The sequence below is a fragment of the Denticeps clupeoides genome, chromosome 9, assembly GCF_900700375.1.
Source record: "Denticeps clupeoides chromosome 9, fDenClu1.1, whole genome shotgun sequence".
Classification (NCBI taxonomy): Eukaryota; Metazoa; Chordata; class Actinopteri; order Clupeiformes; family Denticipitidae; genus Denticeps; species Denticeps clupeoides.
The window spans coordinates 601,009-622,993 of NC_041715.1; the positions used below are offsets into that span (position 1 = coordinate 601,009).

The following is a 21,985-nucleotide window of genomic DNA, read 5'->3' on the forward strand; positions in this document are numbered from 1 at the left end:
ATGGTCATTATATCTATGTGTCTTTCAGTAGACTGACGTAAAACCTTCCGACTAGTCAATTAGAGGGCCAGTGACACCCCCCATGCCTCCCCAGCTGGCATGTGTTTTAGTTCCCTTGACCTCTGACCCCTGAGGTTCTTAGTGACCTCTCTTACCCTCTGCTAGAGACCATCGTTTAGAGGGTTGCTGAATGCACTGGCAGAGTCTGTGACCTTTAGACAGATGATCCACAGCTTGTGGCATCTGCAACCCCCCCCCTCTCTCTCTCTCTCTTTCTCCACAGGTTCCAGTTGTACCTCCACACATCTTTGTTTTTTTTTTTTTTGGTTTTCTGCTTTCCGCAGGCAAATTGACCTGATACACAAATTAAACCCTCAATTTTGAGCTCTTTTGTGCTTCCATTAGAGCCCAGATGACGTCTCCCCCAGTCAGGTGCAGGGGCAGTTTTACTGCTGCGTACAGTGTCCCTAATAAGGCGTCCCTAATAAGGCGACTATGTTCTGATTCAGGAACTGGTCGGTGTGTTTATACGGCTCCTTACTGAGTGAAGTGCAGCCTCACAGTCAGCAGCCGCCAGGTGCAGCCTACCCACAATCCCCGTCGGTGTTTTGTAACTCGGCAGCAGAAGCGGCGTCTGTCTGTCGCCGTTGAGGGACGGGCCCGCGCTCCCGCTCCACACAGGCCCCCTGACGAACACAATTCGCTAATTGCGGCCCGGCTTGCTCACCCCGGCGCATTAATGCTAATTAAAAACTTCTCCCGGCCCATGCTAATTAGCTGGATCTGGCCCGAGTATGTGGGTGGGACGTGTCTGTTCCGCCGAGAGAGACGGAGATGCACGCAGCAGAAGGCCACCGCCGTCTCGTATCACGTTCGAGAGCTGGGGGAGGGCTGGAAAAGATGTTCAGGCAAGCTGTGTGTCAGTGTGCAGAACGCCGGCCGCAGGGACATGCGGGGAAAAGTGGTCTGTGGGGTAAAAGGGGCGGTAAAACCCGACTACAGTGGGATGGATGCAACAGTGTCTGTGAGCTGCGAGTGAATATGGAATTCAGTGAAGAGGAAAAGCCATCCGATCCTCTTAACTTTGAATAAAGTCTTAACCAGTCATTACACTCTGCCCTCTCAGCAGTAGGTAAAGGAAGCTGCAAATCAGCCATTAGATAATATGGGATGTACTGTATACCTGTGACGTCCACCTATTTAACCCAAAATATAGAAAAAAATGAGCAAAACATTTTTTGACCTCTCAGATATTGTTTTAGTAGGCCTCTGATGTAGGAATTCAAGATTTTTCACATTTTTTATTTTCTAGTAAGTTTTTAGGGAAATGTTGTAATATTGCAACGTTTACATTTACATTTTTTACATTTACAGCATTTACCAGACGCCCTTATCCAGAGCGACTTACAATCAGTAGTTACAGGGACAGTCTCCCTGGAGCAACTTAGGGTTAAGTGTCTTGCTCAGGGACACAATGGTAGTAAGTGGGATTTGAACCCGGGTCTTCTGGTTCATAGGCGAGTGTGTTACCCACTAGGCTACCACCACCCACCCACACGTTGGGCCTAGTTGTGAGCAGAATCTCTGTATTTGTACTCACTTTGCCTGAACTGGTATACAGAACATTTAAGCATTCATTTGCAGGGTTGTTCACATATTTAGCCCCATAGCAGTATATATCATAAGTAATAATCACACAACAATCATATTTTTTTATGAATAAGCATTTCTTAATAACATTTTTTGAAAATAATTATTTGGTCACATTCAGGGTGGTTCGAATGAAGTCTGTGTTTATTTGCAGTGATTAAGACCAGAATGGCCCGTGTTCTTACCCACGGTCCCTGACACCAGACTCTTCTGTTTCGATATTCTGATCTTCTGATATTAATGGCACGTTCAATCGTGCTGCGGGAGATGATACGCGGTGACCCCCTCGTCCCCCCGTCTCTTCCCACCGTAGTAAAAGGACCCGGCTGTGTTTGGACGCCCCGATATTAAAGCTGCTGGGCGCGTTTGCTGGGACCAGCGCACGGCTCTAAATGGCCTGGAGATGTACATTTTCGTGCCCGGGCTGCGTGTGAGTGGAGTAATCGGTAACGCGACGTACAGTTAACGCCTCTGGACGTAATCGTGGGCTCTCAGAGGAGCACCGACATGCGTCACGCGCCGCCTAAACGGCCCAACAGAAGGGCGCGCTAATGTTTCCTGCGCCGTGCTCCCAGACGAATGCTTCCAGTAGGTGGAAAGTGAATGTGGGGAAAATGTATGGGGTGCCAACCGCAACCGCAAGCCTCACTCTTCACCTTCCCACAAGATGCAGTCGTACATTTTTCCTACCTCCATTTTCCAGGAATTCCACACATGGTGTCAGAAGCAGCGGTGTGTGCCGCATGAAGAATCATTTTATATTTCACTTGTGGTTAAAGGCACCGCAGGAAAACCTCCATTTGATGGACAGTGTGTGTGAAACGTGTCCTGGCGTCTTCTCTCGCCCGACCCCGTCAGAGGGTCAAACACACGTCACCCTGCCACTGCAGCCATGTGTCTCGCTCTCGCAGGCAGGTTTAAGAATTGTGCCCTGAAAGGTTAGAGGTCACCTTCGAGGCAGTGAGTGAACGTCTGGCTGAGTCTGTATCGGTGCCTTTGTCTTTGGTTCTTGAAGAATAGCGAGTCTCTGTACTTTAGTGTATAAAAGCGGCATTCTTGATTAAGTACAGGTACTTAACGTTGAATTATCGCTACGTTATCATCCCACCATGAGGTTTTCTGTTTTTTCTCTTGGGGAAGGTATATTTAAAGTGAAGTGATTGTCATTATGATACACAGCACACGGTGCACACAGTGAAATTTGTCCTCTGCATTTAACCCGTCACCCTTGGTGAGCAGTGGGCACCATGACAGGTGCCCGGGGAGCAGTGTGTGGGGACGGTGCTTTGCTCGGTGGCACCTCAGTGGCACCTTGGCGGATCGGGATTCGAACCGGCAACCTTCTGATTACGGGGCCACTTCCTGAACCGCTAAACGTGTATAGGTCAGCAGGATAATGACCGTGATGCGGTCCTGCTCGTCTGAGACGCAGCCTGGAGGTAAGCGAGCCAGATCAGAGATCTCCTCCCGGCGCTGCTAATTAATATTAATCAACCAGCCAACTTCAGGGCTTCTGACTCCCTATGCAATATGCATGCGATATAATATGTCTGTGCTGCAGGGGCGGGTAGACCGGTCTGCTTAACCGCATCTCCCCTGCGGGAGTTTAATGCGCCCGGAGCGCCCCGTACTTCTCAAAGTAAAACAGACAGTGTGTTTGCGTGGGGCTCCGGAGCGGCGCAATTAGCTTTCGAAAGACATTCAAATGAGATAAGTACCCATTTAGAGGTCTCGCAGCACAGCAAACGTTGATACACGTCTGGTCCTCACACCCTACACGACTGGGACCTCTTATTTCATGTAATTATTCGCACGGACACATGTTGACTCACACAATAAAGTTGTGAATACTAATCAGAGATTAAATCCCATTTCACAGGTTGGAGATGAGCTGGATGAACGTGGCTTCCGTGGCCGTTGGAAAGATTAGCTGTGCTTCCACAGCTGCACCGGTTTTAAGAGGGGCCTTAGACTAGGATTAGACTTGATCTGTGTTGGATACGATCTTTGACGCCGTTTTATTTGTTCCTCCAGGATGGACGTCTGCGCGTCAACGACCAGTTGGTCGCGGTAAATGGCGAGTCCCTGCTCGGCAAGTCCAACCACGAGGCCATGGAGACGCTGCGGAGGTCCATGTCCATGGAGGGCAACCTGAGGGGCATGATACAGCTGGTAGTGCTGAGAGTCCCAGAGCAGACCCACCTGTCCCCCTTCAACCAGGTGGGACATGCAATAAGAAGTACCACACCTTGCAAACACACAGCTACTGTCACAACCATGTGGCATGGCGAGGAAGAAGGACGCATTCGCACCACGTCACGATACAGGGGTTTAATCGGTGATAAGCAGGACAGGGGACACAACCGGCATCTGGTGAACATGTAACATAACCCGAGACCCCGCGGTGAACCGACACGAACCGCGCAGCTTTATACAATTAAACACAGGCGAACAGGATCAGGGAATTACACAGGACTAACGTGAAACTCCTGACAGCTACCTTAAAGCCCCCCGCGTTTACTCTTCACACAGCCCCGCCGGTCGGAAGCCCCCCGCCGCCCCAGCCGGTAATGGTTGTGGCCGGCGGAGGCTGCAGCCTGGATTTATGTTCATTGTCCCCCACTGGGAGGGCCGGGCCGGGCTCACACATAAAACCCCAGATTCACGTTCATCACGCTTTATGGCCTGAGGGGCTGGGTGAGGGGGGTGGCTGGTGGGCACTACCGCAGCAGCGGGGGCTGATGGGACTCCATTCACCCCCTGCATGTGCGACAGATGTCACATGACTTCGGATAGACGTATGGACGCTGGCCGTTACAGACGGAGATGCGGGTGGCGGGTGGGGGTTATTGCTAAACGATGGTGGGTCTCCATGGTGATGCACGGGTACCCACGGTCAATCCTGAAATGTGCTATTTCTCCAGAGGTGGTGTTGTATGGACTGTGCTGGTGAGGAGTCTTGAAATCTTCAGCAGGTCAAAGTTCTCAGATTTTGTCTTTGAAAACCTGGAAAAGGCTTTTACCCCCTTGTGTGTGTGTTTGTGTGTGTGTTTGTGTGTGTGTCCATTTTGCAAACACCATCTTGGATAATGATGCCTGTGCTCTGAGCAAACATCAAAGTGGAGTGGTGTCCTCACAGTCCCCGAATTCTGCCTCATTTCCTGCAAAATGTCTCCGGGAGTGAGAGCACAAACATGAGGGAGAGGAAGAAGTTTTAAAAAGTAGAGCGAGAGACAAGAGGGGCAGCCATACAAACCTTACAAATGATGTGGGCACGTGAATGGGTATCAGTTTGAGGCGACTGTGTATGTTTAATTGGGATCGGGGTTATTTTTGGGGTTTTAGTCGCTGTTGGTGCTCCAGTAGAAATGATGTGGGGACATGAACGGGTATCAGTTTGGGGCGACTGTGTGTGTTTAATTGGGATCGGGGTTATTTTTGGGGTTTTAGTCGCTGTTGGTGCTCCAGTAGAAATGATGTGGGGACGTGAACGGGTATCAGTTTGGGGCGACTGTGTATGTTTAATTGGGATCGGGGTTATTTTTGGGGTTTTAGTCGCTGTTGGTGCTCCAGTAGAAATGATGTGGGGACGTGAACGGGTATCAGTTTGGGGCGACTGTGTATGTTTAATTGGGATCGGGGTTATTTTTGGGGTTTTAGTCGGTGTTGGTGCTCCAGTAGAAATGATGTGGGGACGTGAACGGGTATCAGTTTGGGGCGACTGTGTATGTTTAATTGGGATCGGGGTTATTTTTGGGGTTTTAGTCGGTGTTGGTGCTCCAGTAGAAATGATGTGGGGACGTGAACGGGTATCAGTTTGGGGCGACTGTGTATGTTTAATTGGGATCGGGGTTATTTTTGGGGTTTTAGTCGGTGTTGGTGCTCCAGTAGAAATGATGTGGGGACGTGAACGGGTATCAGTTTGGGGCGACTGTGTATGTTTAATTGGGATCGGGGTTATTTTTGGGGTTTTAGTCGGTGTTGGTGCTCCAGTAGAAATGATGTGGAGACGTGAACGGGTATCAGTTTGAGGCGACTGTGTATGTTTAATTGGGATCGGGGTTATTTTGGGGTTTTAGTCGGTGTTGGTGCTCCAGTAGAAATGATGTGGGGACGTGAACGGGTATCAGTTTGGGGCGACTGTGTATGTGTTTAATTGGGATCGGGGTTATTTTTGGGGTTTTAGTCGGTGTTGGTGCTCCAGTAGAAATGATGTGGGGACGTGAACGGGTATCAGTTTGGGGCGACTGTGTATGTTTAATTGGGATCGGGGTTATTTTGGGGTTTTAGTCGGTGTTGGTGCTCCAGTAGAAATGATGTGGGGACGTGAACGGGTATCAGTTTGGGGCGACTGTGTATGTTTAATTGGGATCGGGGTTATTTTGGGGTTTTAGTCGGTGTTGGTGCTCCAGTAGAAATGATGTGGGGACGTGAACGGGTATCAGTTTGGGGCGACTGTGTCTGTGTTTAATTGGGATCGGGTTTATTTGGGGGTTTTAGTCGGTGTTGGTGCTCCAGTAGAAATGATGTGGGGACGTGAACGGGTATCAGTTTGGGGCGACTGTGTATGTTTAATTGGGATCGGGGTTATTTTTGGGGTTTTAGTCGGTGTTGGTGCTCCAGTAGAAATGATGTGGGGACGTGAACGGGTATCAGTTTGGGGTGACTGTGTATGTTTAATTGGGATCGGGGTTATTTTTGGGGTTTTAGTCGGTGTTGGTGCTCCAGTAGAAATGATGTGGGGACGTGAATGGGTATCAGTTTGGGGCGACTGTGTATGTTTAATTGGGATCGGGGTTATTTTTGGGGTTTTAGTCGGTGTTGGTGCTCCAGTAGAAATGATGTGGTGATGTGAACGGGTATCAGTTTGGGGCGACTGTGTGTGTGTTAAATTGGGGATCGGGGTTATTTTGGGGGTTTTAGTCGGTGTTGGTGCTCCAGTAGAAATGATGTGGGGACGTGAACGGGTATCAGTTTGGGGCGACTGTGTATGTTTAATTGGGATCGGGGTTATTTTGGGGTTTTAGTCGGTGTTGGTGCTCCAGTAGAAATGATGTGGGGACGTGAACGGGTATCAGTTTGAGGCGACTGTGTATGTTTAATTGGGATCGGGGTTATTTTGGGGTTTTAGTCGGTGTTGGTGCTCCAGTAGAAATGATGTGGGGACGTGAACGGGTATCAGTTTGGGGCGACTGTGTCTGTGTTTAATTGGGATCGGGGTTATTTTTGGGGTTTTAGTCGGTGTTGGTGCTCCAGTAGAAATGATGTGGGGACGTGAACGGGTATCAGTTTGGGGCGACTGTGTATGTTTAATTGGGATCGGGGTTATTTTGGGGTTTTAGTCGGTGTTGGTGCTCCAGTAGAAATGATGTGGGGACGTGAACGGGTATCAGTTTGGGGCGACTGTGTATGTTTAATTGGGATCGGGGTTATTTTGGGGTTTTAGTCGGTGTTGGTGCTCCAGTAGAAATGATGTGGGGACGTGAACGGGTATCAGTTTGGGGCGACTGTGTCTGTGTTTAATTGGGATCGGGTTTATTTTGGGGGTTTTAGTCGGTGTTGGTGCTCCAGTAGAAATGATGTGGGGACGTGAACGGGTATCAGTTTGGGGCGACTGTGTATGTTTAATTGGGATCGGGGTTATTTTTGGGGTTTTAGTCGGTGTTGGTGCTCCAGTAGAAATGATGTGGGGACGTGAACGGGTATCAGTTTGGGGTGACTGTGTATGTTTAATTGGGATCGGGGTTATTTTTGGGGTTTTAGTCGGTGTTGGTGCTCCAGTAGAAATGATGTGGGGACGTGAATGGGTATCAGTTTGGGGCGACTGTGTATGTTTAATTGGGATCGGGGTTATTTTGGGGGTTTTAGTCGGTGTTGGTGCTCCAGTAGAAATGATGTGGTGATGTGAACGGGTATCAGTTTGGGGCGACTGTGTGTGTGTTAAATTGGGGATCGGGGTTATTTTGGGGGTTTTAGTCGGTGTTGGTGCTCCAGTAGAAATGATGTGGGGACGTGAACGGGTATCAGTTTGGGGCGACTGTGTGTGTGTTAAATTGGGGATCGGGGTTATTTTGGGGGTTTTAGTCGGTGCTCCAGTGGATTCTTTTCTCTGGGCCCAGTACACAACCTGTAAAAAGCGTGCACTGGCTAAACTTTAGGGATGCTTTTTAAACTTTAGCGAGAGCTCGGCCTCTCTGGTCTAGATAGTTCAGAGGGGTAGAAAAGTAAAAAAAATGACAAAGTCCAAAAAAGAACTAAGTTGAAAGTGGAAATAAAATGTGCTCTGGCTAAATGAAAAAAAATGGTCGTTCGTTGCATCGAAATAGCTGCCATTATTCCAATGTGGCCGCATGCTTCCAGACTGGTTTTAGCTCACATTATTATTACTGGATGATGGAGGAAACATCTTTTACTGCATTTACCAGACGCCCTTATCCAGAGCCACTTACATCCAGTAGTGACAGGGTGAGATGAGAGCTCACATGGACGTCTGAACCAGGGTTTTCTGGCGTTCCTGGTCTCAGGTCAGTTCGGACTGAATGGCCGTTCAGCACCAGCGTTTGGTCAGCTGTGCGTTCAAATGGTGTCAAATGAACGTTTTCTAGGTGTCAGTTTCTGCCAAAATCTCGACGAACGTTCGAGCAACTATCAGTGACACACCAATCTAACGCACACACACAGCGCAGTAAAAACACGTGTTCAGAGGACGTTAATTTCTAACGTCCCCCCGCGGACGAGGGCGCTGTTCTCAGATCAGCCACTACCGGCACTACTTTTTAACCAGAAAACCACCAAGCAACGTCATCATGAGGTAACCCATGCACAATCGTCCATGTCTGATTACAGCTGGCATCCGGCCGCCGGAGAGGCGGAGCTGACCTCTAACCCCCTGACACTCGCCCGCTTCCCTCGGCCGGGTATGTGGGGGCACTGCCAGGCCGGCCTTTGTGTGCGGTGACGGCATTGTGTGGTTTGACTGGAGGTTAAGCCGGTGGCCGTGTCTGTGGTGTCACTGTGGGCTGTGGGAAAGCAGAGACGCTCCTGTCACCTCTCGCTCCGCTCTTCATCACTCATCTGCTCTCCGTGGATTAGCGAGCTCCTGCTCTTCACCGCTCCGTCTTTTGTTTCGTGTCAATTGGGGAAAAACACAATCACCGGATGTGGCCGAACGTATAAACTCTCTCGCTCGCGGCTTTTCTCGCGCCGCTCCTGTCGTTTCAATGTAATTTGCTTCCACCTCTCCTGCACAGAAGCATTCCGGGCGTATCTGCTCTCCCGGTGCCCTGTGGGACCTCGCCGCGGCGCTGCTGCCTCAGCAGAATCCTGCCGGAAAGCGGCCTGATTTCTCCCGACGTTCTCACGTTTTCTCGCTCAGATCCTCTTGGTGGAATTGCGGGCTCTGTGTTCTTCTTTGAAGGGCAAATGGGAAAGTTGGCACGGGAATCTCCACTGATCTCCCCCATAATCCCATTTAGTCTCATCTCCAGATACCTCCGCCGCTGCTCCTCTTCCTCACCTTCATCTTCGCCGCTCTCAGGTTTATAAGACATTCCATTCTTTACTGTCCACCCCTGTCCAGCACAACATCGTTCCACGTGGACAAATGACCATGTCCCGCAGGTTTTATGGTCAAAATGCGTCCGTGTTCATGCTGGAAAGAAGTTAAAATCCAGCACGGCCGAGAGCAGAGTGATGATTGTTAGAGTTAAACGCCAGTCCCTGGTGAATGAGAAGATGCACCGTGTTGTCCAGTCGGACTCTGACAGGTTAGAGGTTCTGATGAGCGTGCAACAGTCCGGTGGAACTGACATTTCCACCGCCGCCCCGCCCGGACTTCTGATGGTGACATTTCCAGTGCGGGCGCAGCTCTCCGGCTTTAATGTGTGCCGGTGCTTCATTTCAAAGAGCACTGGACCAGCAAGGATTACATTAATATATATGTGTGCAATTTATACATTCATGCCTGGGTTTTTATACCTAAAACAACATTTGAATCTTCTTCTTTTTATTTGTTATGTTGTGAAATGCAGTTAGAAAGGGGGAGTAAAGAGATGTACGTGATTGGAGGTCAGAGGCAAAATATTCAGCATGCTGATCCGTTTAGTTCCTAAAAGAGCGGCTGTCTGTCACCGTCTCCCCGGGGCAGCACCCTGGCGACGCCCGTGGACGTTTGTTCTCCACAGGACCCTGCGCTCTTCAAACGAAGCTGGAAATGAGCTGTTTTCCTCCAAGTCTGCCGTCGCGCCGCGGTGAAACACATCAGATCTGACGTGGAACGGTAATGAAAGTTCGTTTTGTGCTGGTGGTCATGATGCTGCCGTGGTGGCGTGGAACTTATGTTTGAGCCCGAGAGTGGAAACCTCGGCTGGAGTTGTTGGGTAATCCGATGTGACGTTCTACACATGCCGCTAATTTGCCGTGAATAATATCAATGTTCAGTGTCGCATGTGCATGTTACGGTGCGAGGTGTTGCGTGGCCGTAACCTCCGCCCTTTGTGTGTTCCAGGAGCAGACGGATGTGGGCGGAGCTTTGAATCGCTCCATAGGGCGCTGCAGTGGCCACATGAGCGCCGTCGGGCAGGTCAGCCCCCCAGCACAGCCCGGCATGGTGATTAACAGCATCTACGAGAGAGCTGCTGGTGAGTACCGCACACGTCCTCGTGGAGCTCCAGCCTGCTGCAACGTGACAGGACCGGCAGGGCGGAGGCCGCATAGGTGCAGGTGTACTTGTGGAGGCTTCAGAACACGCCGTATTATGTCTGCGGGCCCGTCCGACAGTCCTTTCATCTTCAAGTGGCTTTGTGCTGCCGGAGCTGCTCAACACGACTGAGCTGAGTGCCGAGATGCCCCTCAGACGGCTTCTCCTGCGGAGAACACCAGCCCCATCCCTCTCCACCCGGATCTCGGGTCGGGGAAGTGTGGCACTCGTTCTGGATTGACGTTTTTCAGGCCATCGCGTCTAAGAAATGTTCTAGCTCTCTGGCTCGGTTTCTTCTTGTGGTTTTTGTCCAGTCACTGCAACCTTTTTTGGCAAATTTGGCCAATAAACCCAGTCTCTCCACAAGATCCACCAGTCACAGCAGAGCGCCTCCCGTCAGCAGAACGTTGTACTGAACTGCGAATTGCGAATCGGTCCAGCGTTTTATTCTCACTGGAACAAGTCGCCTTTCATATTTTGTGAATTATACCAACAACAGTAAAAAAAAAAAAAAAAAAAAAGATAGAAAACCTTCTTGTGTTTTATTGCAATTTTCACTGAATCATTGCAACTTTATACAATAGTAAAAAAAAAACGGTATTTTGGGCCGCAACGATCCTCAGAAAAAGGTCTAGGCGGCAGTGAGCAATCTACAGTTTTAGAGTCGGGAGTTCTGGAACTTTTTGCAGTAAAGTTTCATCTGTCCTTGTTTCATGAGGTGTACAGCACGTTATATTCTGTTATTGCTGTAGTGTGTGTGCGCGTGTGTGTGTGTGTGTGTGTGTGCGTGCACGCCCGCCTGCAGTCTTATCTGAATTCACTCAGCATCTCTGTTGCTGAGTAAATAACAAAAAGCTTTCTGATCATCCATGTCCCCCCGTCCCGCACGTCAGTTAATGCTTATTCTCTCACACACGCATCCACAAAGACATCCGTCTCGCTCGCTTCCCTTTTAACATTTCCAGAAGGATGCAGTCTGGGAATATTAGTTCAGGACGAATTAGACTGTTCTGTACATAATTCCCATATTCAGAAAGGGCTTTGCGCGGGTTTGATAAACAACGCTGACCTTGAAACGCTGATGATGATTACATGAATTTCATCTGGGTCAGGCAGCGCCTCCCCAACTGCTCCTGTTTAACATATTGTAAAACAAACAATTTAAAATGCATAATTTCCCGCTTCAAAAGAATGGAGATTTACCGTCTAATGAGGCTGGGCTAATGACGGCTTCCGTACGAGGGCCTGCGTGCGTCGGTGGTGGGAAGTGGGCTCCTCCCTGGAGCACTGCCGTCGTGTGGTCCAGGTACAGCCGGGATCAGAGCAGAGGGCCCCGCCGCGCCCGGGGCGTGGCAGGACAGATCGAATATGCAACGCTGGCCGGAGAACGAAGGAATGAACCCCGACTGACTCCGGCCGCGCAGCTGTGAAGGTGGGCTGATGTTTAATCACGAGGAAAAATGGCCGCCGCTCGCGCCGGAGCGGTGATGGATGCGCGTGTCACACACCGTCTCCATCCCTCCTCCATCACGCCGCCTCCTGCGCCCCGGTGTGATATATGGCCGGGACCTTTACCTTCGCTGTGCGCTTGTGTTTGCGGAGCTGTCAGCTGCAGCAGACTTTATGACTTCGGGGAGAGAAATGTAGAGAAACGGCGGCTTCTTCATGGTCGTCTGAAAAAGAGGGAACCAGATATGAAATGTCATTTGTTTGCTGTCCCTTGCGTCATTAGCTTAATGAAAATTCTGCTTTTTAAACATCGAGATTAATCAGCTTCGTCACAGCGACGCAGGAATGGATCAGATGATCACGCTGCATCATTAACACCCCCGTCCTCACGCACAGCTCGCTGACGCTTCTTTATTAGTGAATCCATGTTAACCGTCACCCACCCGCCGTGCCGATGCGTGACGATTGTGTACGAAGTAAGGACAGTTGGAGAGTGAGGAAGGTCGTGCATATCTGCTGGTGAGGGTTTCGCCTCTTGTCTCCATTGTCAGGTTTCCCCGTGGTTTCTAACGGGGGTTATGGGCTTTTGGAGGAGGGCCCTCATGACGGAGAAGCTCCGCATCTCCCCTCCAGACAAGAGTTCAACTCCAGCGTCTTGTCCAGATGTGCGCCCCACCAACTGAGGTACTTTTGTGTCGTTTCTTGATTCGGCGTTGGTCTTTTTATCACTTCTTTATAACAATTTAACTGGGAAGAAAGTGTGTCTTTACGAGCTGGAAATGGACAGAACGTGGTGAAGTGTTTGTCTCTCTCTCTCTCTGATGTTCAGCTCTGAGTGGGAGCCTCGTTCGGCTGAAACGTGCCTCTCCGACCGGACGTTGGGCATGGTGGAGCTATGCCACGTCAAAGCCTCCAAGAGCATGGACCTAGGTGAGGGACACACTCACACTCACTCATATTAACCCAGACAACCTCAGCCCTAACATCTGCACATATCTGCTTATCAGCGTGGCCAGTTTATCTCCTCATGTGTGTATATGTAGACACACACACACACACACATAACTCATGAGTGTGGACCTGAATAAATACACATACAGATATAGAATAAACGCTCACACGTCACGTCCAGCTCAGGGTGTGGGTTTTTAGTAGTTCTGTGTGCCCTGTACAAACTGGTCATTATCTGGCATATCTGTCTCTCTATGAAACACAAAGACCAGAGAGCCCAACACACACACACACACACACACACACACAAGAAAATGTATAATCATACAGGCTCCCGCCCCCACGCTCTCCCCACACAGGCCAATCTCCTTACGATATTAAATGGCAACTGACAGGTCTAAGTGCACGTTAGGGGCCTGATCAATGTGCCTTTTACCCATAACCCCATTTTCTAGCACTCTGCGTCCAAAATATCGGCCAATCTAATAAAGCACGTTCCGCTCCCCAGCGCATCCGACTTAAACACGGGGGACCGAGTGTTTCACACAACACGTGTTTCACTATTTAATACACAACGGAAGCGTTTGTGCATTTGCAGACGCATGCGTCTGTGCATGCGCAGAACGGGACAATAGGCGGCAGGTTGCTATGGCATTTCAATTCGGCCCCATATAAAGAGCGGCCGTGGACGGGGCCTGTGTGCCTCCTGTGAAATTGAAAGTCTTTGATATGGAGGGTTATGATACATTAATAATGCATTACCAGTAGTGGGAAAAGTCTGCCCCTTTGCTTCATGAATAATAGAACGTCTGAATTGTATTTTAATTGAAATTTGGGGGCGTGCTTCCACTCACCTTGGTTCCACCAGGCCCCTCCAAAAAGGGGGCGGGGCACATGTTGAGATGTGTGTGTGTGTGTGTTTATGGGATTGCTTGTGTAAATCCGACTCGGTGCACTACTGCAATAAGCCAAACCGCATTGCTAGAAAGAGAGAGAGTGAGAGAGAGAGACTCTCACTGCGGATCCTGGCAATTGGGGGGGAAATGATTAAACTCAATGACTTTGTTCCAAACGAGCTCATCTTATATTCAGCGCGGTAGCAGGCGCTATTCATTCCAGTGCCCGGAATTACTTTCCAGTGTGACTAGTACAGCCAGACTGCACACACACAGACTGCTTCTCCAGGACTTCTCCTCCTCTTTTGCTCTTTCTTTTCAAGTAGTCTGACGGCTTTGCCACCTTTTGCTTTTTTGGCCTCTTTAGTAACTCATCTCTCAACTACAGATAAATAGTTAAATAAAAAAGTCTTTCCATCTGTATCCTTCACATTACAGATTTTACCACTGAGCTACTGCATATTTTACATCATGTGTGATAGCGTGCGTGTGTGTGTGTGTGTGTGTGTGTATATATATATATATATATATATATACACACACACACACACACACACATACACAGTACAGACCAAAAGTCTCATTCAACGTTTTTTTTAGTATTTTCATGACCATTTACGTTGGTAGATTCTCACTGAAGGCATCAAAACTGTACTTAACAAAAAAAGGTGAAATAAGAGAAAACATGATTTATATTCTAGTTTCTTTGCTCTGATTACTGCTTTGCACACTCTTGGCATTCTCTCGATGAGCTTCAAGAGGTCGTCACCTGAAATGCTTCTCCAACAGTCTTGAAGGAGTTCCCAGAGGTGTTTAGCACTTGTTGGTCCAGCTTCACCCCAAACCATCTGGATTCCACTGGATTCCAGGTCTCCACTTTTTGTTAAGTACATAACTCCACAAGTGTTCATTCATAGTTTTGATGCCTTCAGTGAGAATCTTCCAGTGAGAATCTGACCAGTGAGAACACAAAACTACAGTAAGCTCAACCACGCAACGTTGGAATCAGGTCTCTGGGACGTGCTGGAAAGTCTAATGGACACATGTCCCATCTCTCTTAAAGGATCTGGAACCAATATCTTATAACCAAACACCTTCACTGGTCTTCTGAAGCCACAGCTGATTAATGTGTTCCGTGTAGTTTAATGGTTTAAGAACAATAGTAAGAATACAGCACAGAATAGCAGTAGCGGTGAGGAGTTATCCTTTAAAAAGTAGGACCATCTTCTGTGGATCTTCTCAGCATTTTGACTTTGATTGCCACACCACAGCGCCCATAACACTCCTCCCCAGTCCAGCACCCACATCCTTTCACTAGAGAATAATGATGAGCGCTGCTGCAGGTGGACAAAGGGAGCAGGGCGGAGGAAGAAAAGCCAGCGTATGAGGGGAAGATAGAGTGCGATAATGGAAGGGAGATGGAATATGAGTGCGCGAGCGTGAGATGGAAGGAAGTAGATGGAGTGAAAAGAGGAGGGAAATGGTGAGAGATGGACATAGGCTGATGGAGTGAGCGAGAGAGAGGTGCAGAATACCTGCTGTGTCCTGGCACAGGGAATGACTGCGAAGACCATTCTGCCTAATGCTCATCGAGCTCCTCCGCATATGATCCGGGGACTTCTTCCTCTCCTACCAGAGCCAGATATTTCATCTTATTAAAACTCTGCATGCAGCAGGACGTTAGGGACACTTCATTAGGCTCACAATATTCCCTTCACTTTGTGTGTGTGTCACTTCAGCACAACTGAATGATTGGGTTCCAACACACACCACGTTCCCTGCACTTTTTCCCTTCTTTTTCCTCTCTCCTTCCTCCCCTGTTGTCCCACCGCCTCGCTCATGTTGAAAGTGTGAGGTCACATGAAAGCGATGTTTGTTCGCATGTGAATTAGGTTTAAATTTTTGATTGGGCTCCTTCTAGTAATTACTCCACACTTGCCTGCAGTAGAAGCCATGAAACGTGTAAAAGCTGGTTTTATTGGTGACATTAGTTAATAGTGCACTGGTTTACAGTGTGCGAGTGTGTAAAGATACGCTCTAGTGGAACGCGTTGATGTGAAGTCACCCGGGACGGCTCTTTCATCACCGGCTGGAGGTCTGAGCTGACGTCGGCCTGGGAGACGCTGCAGGGACAACAATGCTAACAAGGCTGCGGTGGGGCAGCTTACTAACCACGTTCAGGAATGTGCAGGAACAGTAGGACACAACTGATCTGTGTTCATTTAAAATAATTATAGACTGAGGCGGGGAATCCGATGTGTGCCAAGAGTTCGAAACAAAACCTTCCTAATACGACACAAAAATGCGACGTTGTAATGTAATCTCGCTCCTTTTCATTCTCACCTGTGAGACTCTCAATTCCGCTGGCAAATGAGGCGAAGCCACGAGTACAACCAAATTCTCAGGCAGCGTAAACGTAAAAGGGGGCGCCGTGACAAAAAAATTCATCTCTTATTTAATCTTATTTCCGTCTGATTTTAGGAACGTTTTGGCACAAAGCTGATTCCAGCTGTAAAAAAAAAATAATAATCAGAAAAACACATGATGGTTCTGCATACTGGCATTTCTGCCAAAATGCCATATCGACTGGTTTTAAGTCATGCTTTCCGTTTTTAGTATATTTTTATAAGAATTGTAAAAGAGGTGTATTTTAGGGGTGTTGAAATTAATCGTATAATCGATGCATCGCGATGCAGACGTGGACGATTTTGCATCGGTGCAGTGCAGAACATAATCAATAATATCATGATGATGTGGAATTCAATTTCAGCCTGATCTGGGAACAGCGCCACTCTGGGTAGGAGTTTTACGCTGCACGTATTTTCACGTGACCAATTTGGACATCACACGTACCAAATATTACTGCTTTTATGTATAATAATACAAGGACCTCGGTTGCTCTGCTTGGTGGAGATGTCGATCTGCATCAGGACCGGGGCAGACGATTAACTCCGCCCACAACATAGTGCCGTGTGCATTTAAAGGAGAACTAGCGGTATATACAACTGTTACAAGGTGAGTGCGGACTTAACAAGTTTTTCTGCTCTGGAGCAAATCAGAGCGTCCACACAGGCGTACGAGACCTTAACATCATGTGACCGTGTAGAAAATGTCTGGGATGCATCGCGATGCATCGATATCGAGGCACTGCTAATCGTAATCGAATCGTGAGACCAGTGAAGGTTCACACCTCTAGCGTATTTACATCGCTTTAGTGCTCTTAATGCTGCTGCAGTTGTGGCTGGAAGTGTAGCTGCTCATCGATTTCACTGTGTACCGTGTGTGTTAATGCCTGTCTGCGAGGCTGTCAATCCGGAAAATTCTTTCTGGGCCTTGCAAACAGGAGCAGGAAGTGCAGTGGATGCGGTTCAGAATTCTGAATTGTTTAATTGTAACTTCAGCAAATAAAAAGTGTGAAAAGCTCGTTTTTCTCCCGCTCTGTCAGCCTGGTCAAATTGAGCTCATGAAAAATAAAAGGATTATTTAAAAGATATTGCGGTGTAATGAAAACCCATTACGGCGTCCCGGGCTTCGGCATGGCTGGCAACTGCGCGCTCTCTCTCTCTCTCTCTCTCTCCCTCCCTCGCAGAGCTCTGTTCATCCAAATTAGCTGAACTGTTGCTCTTTTTCATTGCGGTATTGCGTATAAAGCCTGCGTCGGCAGAGCTGTGCGCGTTCTGCGGTCGGTGCCAGGAGCCCCGAGAGGAGCGCTGTAGTCGGCGTGCCGATGCGGTTTTCCTCTCGTAATTCTGCTGTTTGTCATGGGTACGTTTGTACCGAAAAAACCTCTTCACAAAAACAAATGTTCTAAACAAGGAAAGGGCTTTCACGCCGCTCGCAAGGAGAGACTTGGCTCTGATGGATGCGAGGCAACATGAACACACCTGCACATTCTGTACACACACACACACACACACACACACCGGGAGAAAGAGGGGGGAAAGTTGGCCGGGAGATTTGCGTTGATCGCGCCCTTCACACTCGGCCATGTGTCTGCAATTACCCGTCGTTAAAGCGTAACCTGAGTCGGGACTCTCCTCTTTCCCACCGTAATCCCTTTGGCTTTGTGTGTGTGTGTGTGTGTGTGTCTTTCTGATCTTTTTGTCTCTGTTTTGTTTTCAGTGGCAGATGAAAGCAATGTGGGTGCTCTTGTAGGGCAGAAGTCAGGTAAGCATATGCACACACACACACACACACACGTTCTCTCTCCCGTTCTCAAGGCCAACAGCTGGGGCCTGTCAGCTGACCAGTTTGGTGTTGATGGAATCCTTCTGATACCATGATGGATTAATGTTGGAGACGTATGACCCCCCCTTTAAAGTCCTTATTATACACACATGCGAACACCTCCCAGTATACCCCACACACACACACACACACACACACACCCTTGGGTCCTGTTCACTTTTGAGTAGATAAATTAACTGATGATGGAGCTTAAACGTGACTGGGACAGAATGGGGTGATAATAGCCTGATGTCTGTGGGGAGCTAATGGCTTTAATGCTGTAATGTTTCCAGAAACCTACACACACATTTAATTTAACCCCAGACCGGCATTTTTTCCTCCTGCTGTCAGATGTGCAGATGTGACCTTTGACCAGGATTATCCCTAATATAATTGGTCTGGGCTTCGCCCGCTTGCTCGGTCCCCTGTCATGTGAGTATAGAGTGGCGTTTAATTGAGTTTAATTGAGTACGCATTCGTCCCCGGAGGATGTGGCCTTACTGTACGTGTCCCTCGATGGTCCTGATCGTAATGCCATCACATTTTGTTGGTTTTCAATTCAAATTCAAATTCAAATTTTATTTGTCACATACCTAGTCATACACGGTATGATATGCAGTGAAATTTTGCGACTGATTGCAACCAGAGTATTGCAAATATTGCAAGTATACAATGGACCAATATGCAAATATTGCAAACATAACCAAATATTACACTTTTATGTCTTTAACATAAAACATAAGATATGTGTAACAGCAAAGTATAAAGTGAAAAAGTAAAAACATTTGTGCAAGAATAAAAGAAAAAAAGAGTAAAGAGTTTGTGCAAAAATTCAGTTTTTCCTCGTGAATCTCCTGAATTTCCTGAAGGAATAACTGCTTGTGCCTGGAGTCTGATAATATGGTTAATAAAACCATCCATTCTGTGGGTGTTTTAAAGTGATGTTCTGGATAATGTTTATTGACAGGCCGCCGATGGGTTTGCTGACGCGGCCGTTCGGTGGGGCTTGGCTCGCTCTCTGGGCCCCAAATGCATCTTTATGGGCTCTGACATTTAATTAGCGGGATGGTCTTAAGAGACCTGGCTCCTGCGTTTTAATCTACCTAAAACGCCCGCCCCACAGCAGACCGACCGCCATCCGCCGCTAGTTCCCCTGCCCCTCACACGCTCGCCCACGCTCGCTCGCCCACTCGTCATGTGACTCCCGATTCCGCTTCCCAGCGTGTAAACTGAGTTACTCTCGTCCCCTAATGAGCTGCTTCCTGGATCCGGCGAACTGATGCAACGCAGCGGCACCGCACCGGACGCCATCAGCACCTGCTGCGGCCTTCTAATCTCTGTTTATACGATGGATGCACCAGGCTGGTAACCCATACCGTTTTACCGTGTCCCAATATAAACCCACAAAACTGATGTTGCCAGCACTTTTAACCCAATCCAGACTCAGTTGATGTAATATTGTGTTCATTGCAGAATTTCCTCATCGTCATAAAACATGCCGCGCGTCGAGAAAGAGACTCTGAGCTGTAATGTAATATTATTCTCCATCTGTAGACTTTTAACATCTCCACACCATCTCTACCGGGGGTTTTCTCCAACCAGTTCAGTCCACGCTCACCTGACGCCACGGACGTCTGAAGCGGGAGTACGAACCATAACGCTTGAATTTGAAAACATCATGTTTGAGATTTATATCGAGGCCTTGACAGTCGTAATCGAGTCGTGATACCAGTGCGGTTTACAGAAGATTGGGGTTTTGGGTGGATTTTTTCACACCTTTACATGAAAATGTAACGTAAACACGCGTGTAAACAGCTTTTTAACACAATAATAATGTCAGCTGAGATATTTTTTGTTCCCATTTGTTCATCTGGTGGCATTATAAAAACATTAAAACAGGAAAAAGTCTGTAAAGTAATTTAGAATAAATCTGTCATGGGACCACCGCAGCCTGGAAAGTCCTCGACGTGCCATGGAAAATCCCGAACTCCCATTACAGTAATGCGGCGTGAACTGCGGACTGGCGCGGGTGGCAGGGGCGGCGGGGGACATTACAACCAGAGGCGCATAAGTGCGCTTTAGCGGCGGATGGTGGGAACACGTGTCGTTCGGTAGGCAGTCGATCCTCGGCCTTGTAAAATCAATAGGAGCTCTGCAGCCTGAGCGTTGCTGCCACGTACAACATTCATCACCGTCCTCCGGTGGGCAGATGCATTCCGTCCGGCGGATTAAAAGCGGCGCGGCGCATGCCGAGGTTTACTGCAGGACCATCGCCTTCCCGCAGGCGTTCACCGCTCGCCGTCTTCCGCCCAGCCAGCACGCTGCAGCGGCGTAATTCATCCGAAGTGCGTCTGCGTTCACACCCACTTCCACTTCATTACTCAAGCAGGGGCATTGGGAAAAATCAATACGACCATAGATCACGACACGTTATTGATACACTGCTGTTCAGCATCGCTGTATTGAATTTCTATTGGAGTTTTTGTTCACCCCCCACTGAATGTAAAATGTAAGTATTTAAACAAATGTAAAAGAAGATAAGTAGATTTAGTTATGATAAGAAATAAACGATGACAGTGAGGAGATTATACAATCTGTTTTCTCTGTTCAGGGTAAACAGAAAACCGCACCTCTGACCTAAGGCCACTTGTTTCCTCATCTTACGGGGTCGCTTGAACTCATTAGTCTTAATGGACACCTGAGCCCGGAGTGAATTTGTTCTAATAGGGTTCCTGCACTTGAGGAGTCCTGCCTGCCACGTAAATATCTACAAAAATACATGAAGGGGGCCGGCTATATAACCCATGCAGTAGATATGTGGGATTTTGTGGCAGTTCTAATAGTTTGGGATTTTGAATTGGAACGTCAGCAGATATCAGCAACCTTAAACCCCAAAAAGCACAAGGCAGCCAGCATTCTGCCTTTTAGTCACTCTGAAGCCCTGAAATTGCGTGTGTGTGTGTGTGTGTGTGAGACGTCATCTGAGGTTTATAAGCTCATGCCAGTAGCTCCCTGCCATACAGGGGAAGAATTTCTCTGGCAGTAAATAAGTTGGAATGAAAGCCTGTCCAACTGAAAAGTGACACCGCAGGCGGTGGAGAAGTGTGTGTGTTTCTGACCGGACACACACTTGGTTTGTGAAGGAGTGGAGGTGTTCTGCTGATGCAGGCCCCTCTTAGCTCTCTGAAGGTGTGTGAGGATCGATGCATATGTACCTTACGAGAGTGTGTGTGTGAGTTGCGTTTCCTTGGCTGGAAGTTCTCCAGTAAGCCGCATTTCTCAGTATATCACTCTCTGAAAAGGCTGGGCGCTGGTCCAGTTCTCCCTCCCTCCGCTCCTCCCGCTTTTTTGTGTGTTGTGTGTCTGTGTGAGCATTGGTGTAGCTTCGCCGTTGCGAACAGACTGGGCCCTCCTCTCTGCCACCCTGTCAGCGCGTGGCGCGCCATTCAGACGGAGTTTGCTGCTGATTCGACTTGAAAGCCACCATGTTTGGCAGATTGGGATTGATGGATTAATTTGTCGTGGAGAAAGCCATCTGTTGTTGTGTGTGTGTGTTGAGGTGTGCTGCGGAGTGGAGGAGTGTTTGCGTAATACATCATGCCCGCCTGCCTGTCTCGTCTTGTTGTGCCCGCTAAATGCCCAGGCGGCTCGCGCCCACACACACTGGCAGTGCCGCCTCTGATACTCCTTTCCTTTACTTTGCTGCTGCGTCTCCATTTCAGATGGGCGTGGCCACGCATTCCCATAAATCAAGATGCTCTCCAGGGCTGAATGGTTTCACCACAAAAATCATACTTGTGATTTATTTGAAAAATATTGTGATTATTTACTATATTATGTGTATTAAAAGCAGTAGCATAATTGTACATTGAAATGTGATTATCATTGGGAAACACTGCAGCACAGCACACGTGCACACAACGGAACGTGTCCTCTGTATTTAACCGCCACCCCTGGTGGGCAGTGGGCACCATGACAGGCGCCCGGGGAGCAGCGTGTGGGGACGGGACCTTCGGCCGTTGGCGGGTCACCAACACTCTGACTGTCTCCTGCCGGCTGATGTTAACCGGTGGCTGTTTATAGGAGACACGGCCATTGTTGGAAGCTGCACAGA

The 21,985-nt window shown here is 48.5% G+C and overlaps 1 protein-coding gene across 7 annotated transcripts in view; it reads left to right on the forward strand.

Moving 5' to 3' along the window:
• pard3bb (par-3 family cell polarity regulator beta b) overlaps positions 1 to 21,985 on the forward strand; it is a 138,354-nt gene that overhangs the window by 65,333 nt on the left and 51,036 nt on the right. For all 7 annotated transcript variants that reach the window (XM_028991005.1, XM_028991006.1, XM_028991008.1 and 4 more), the window contains 5 exons: positions 3,685 to 3,870; positions 10,157 to 10,289; positions 12,349 to 12,481; positions 12,627 to 12,727; positions 17,767 to 17,811. In XM_028991005.1, the coding sequence (XP_028846838.1) occupies positions 3,685 to 3,870; positions 10,157 to 10,289; positions 12,349 to 12,481; positions 12,627 to 12,727; positions 17,767 to 17,811 (598 nt within the window). The remainder of the gene's footprint in view (positions 1 to 3,684; positions 3,871 to 10,156; positions 10,290 to 12,348; positions 12,482 to 12,626; positions 12,728 to 17,766; positions 17,812 to 21,985) is intronic.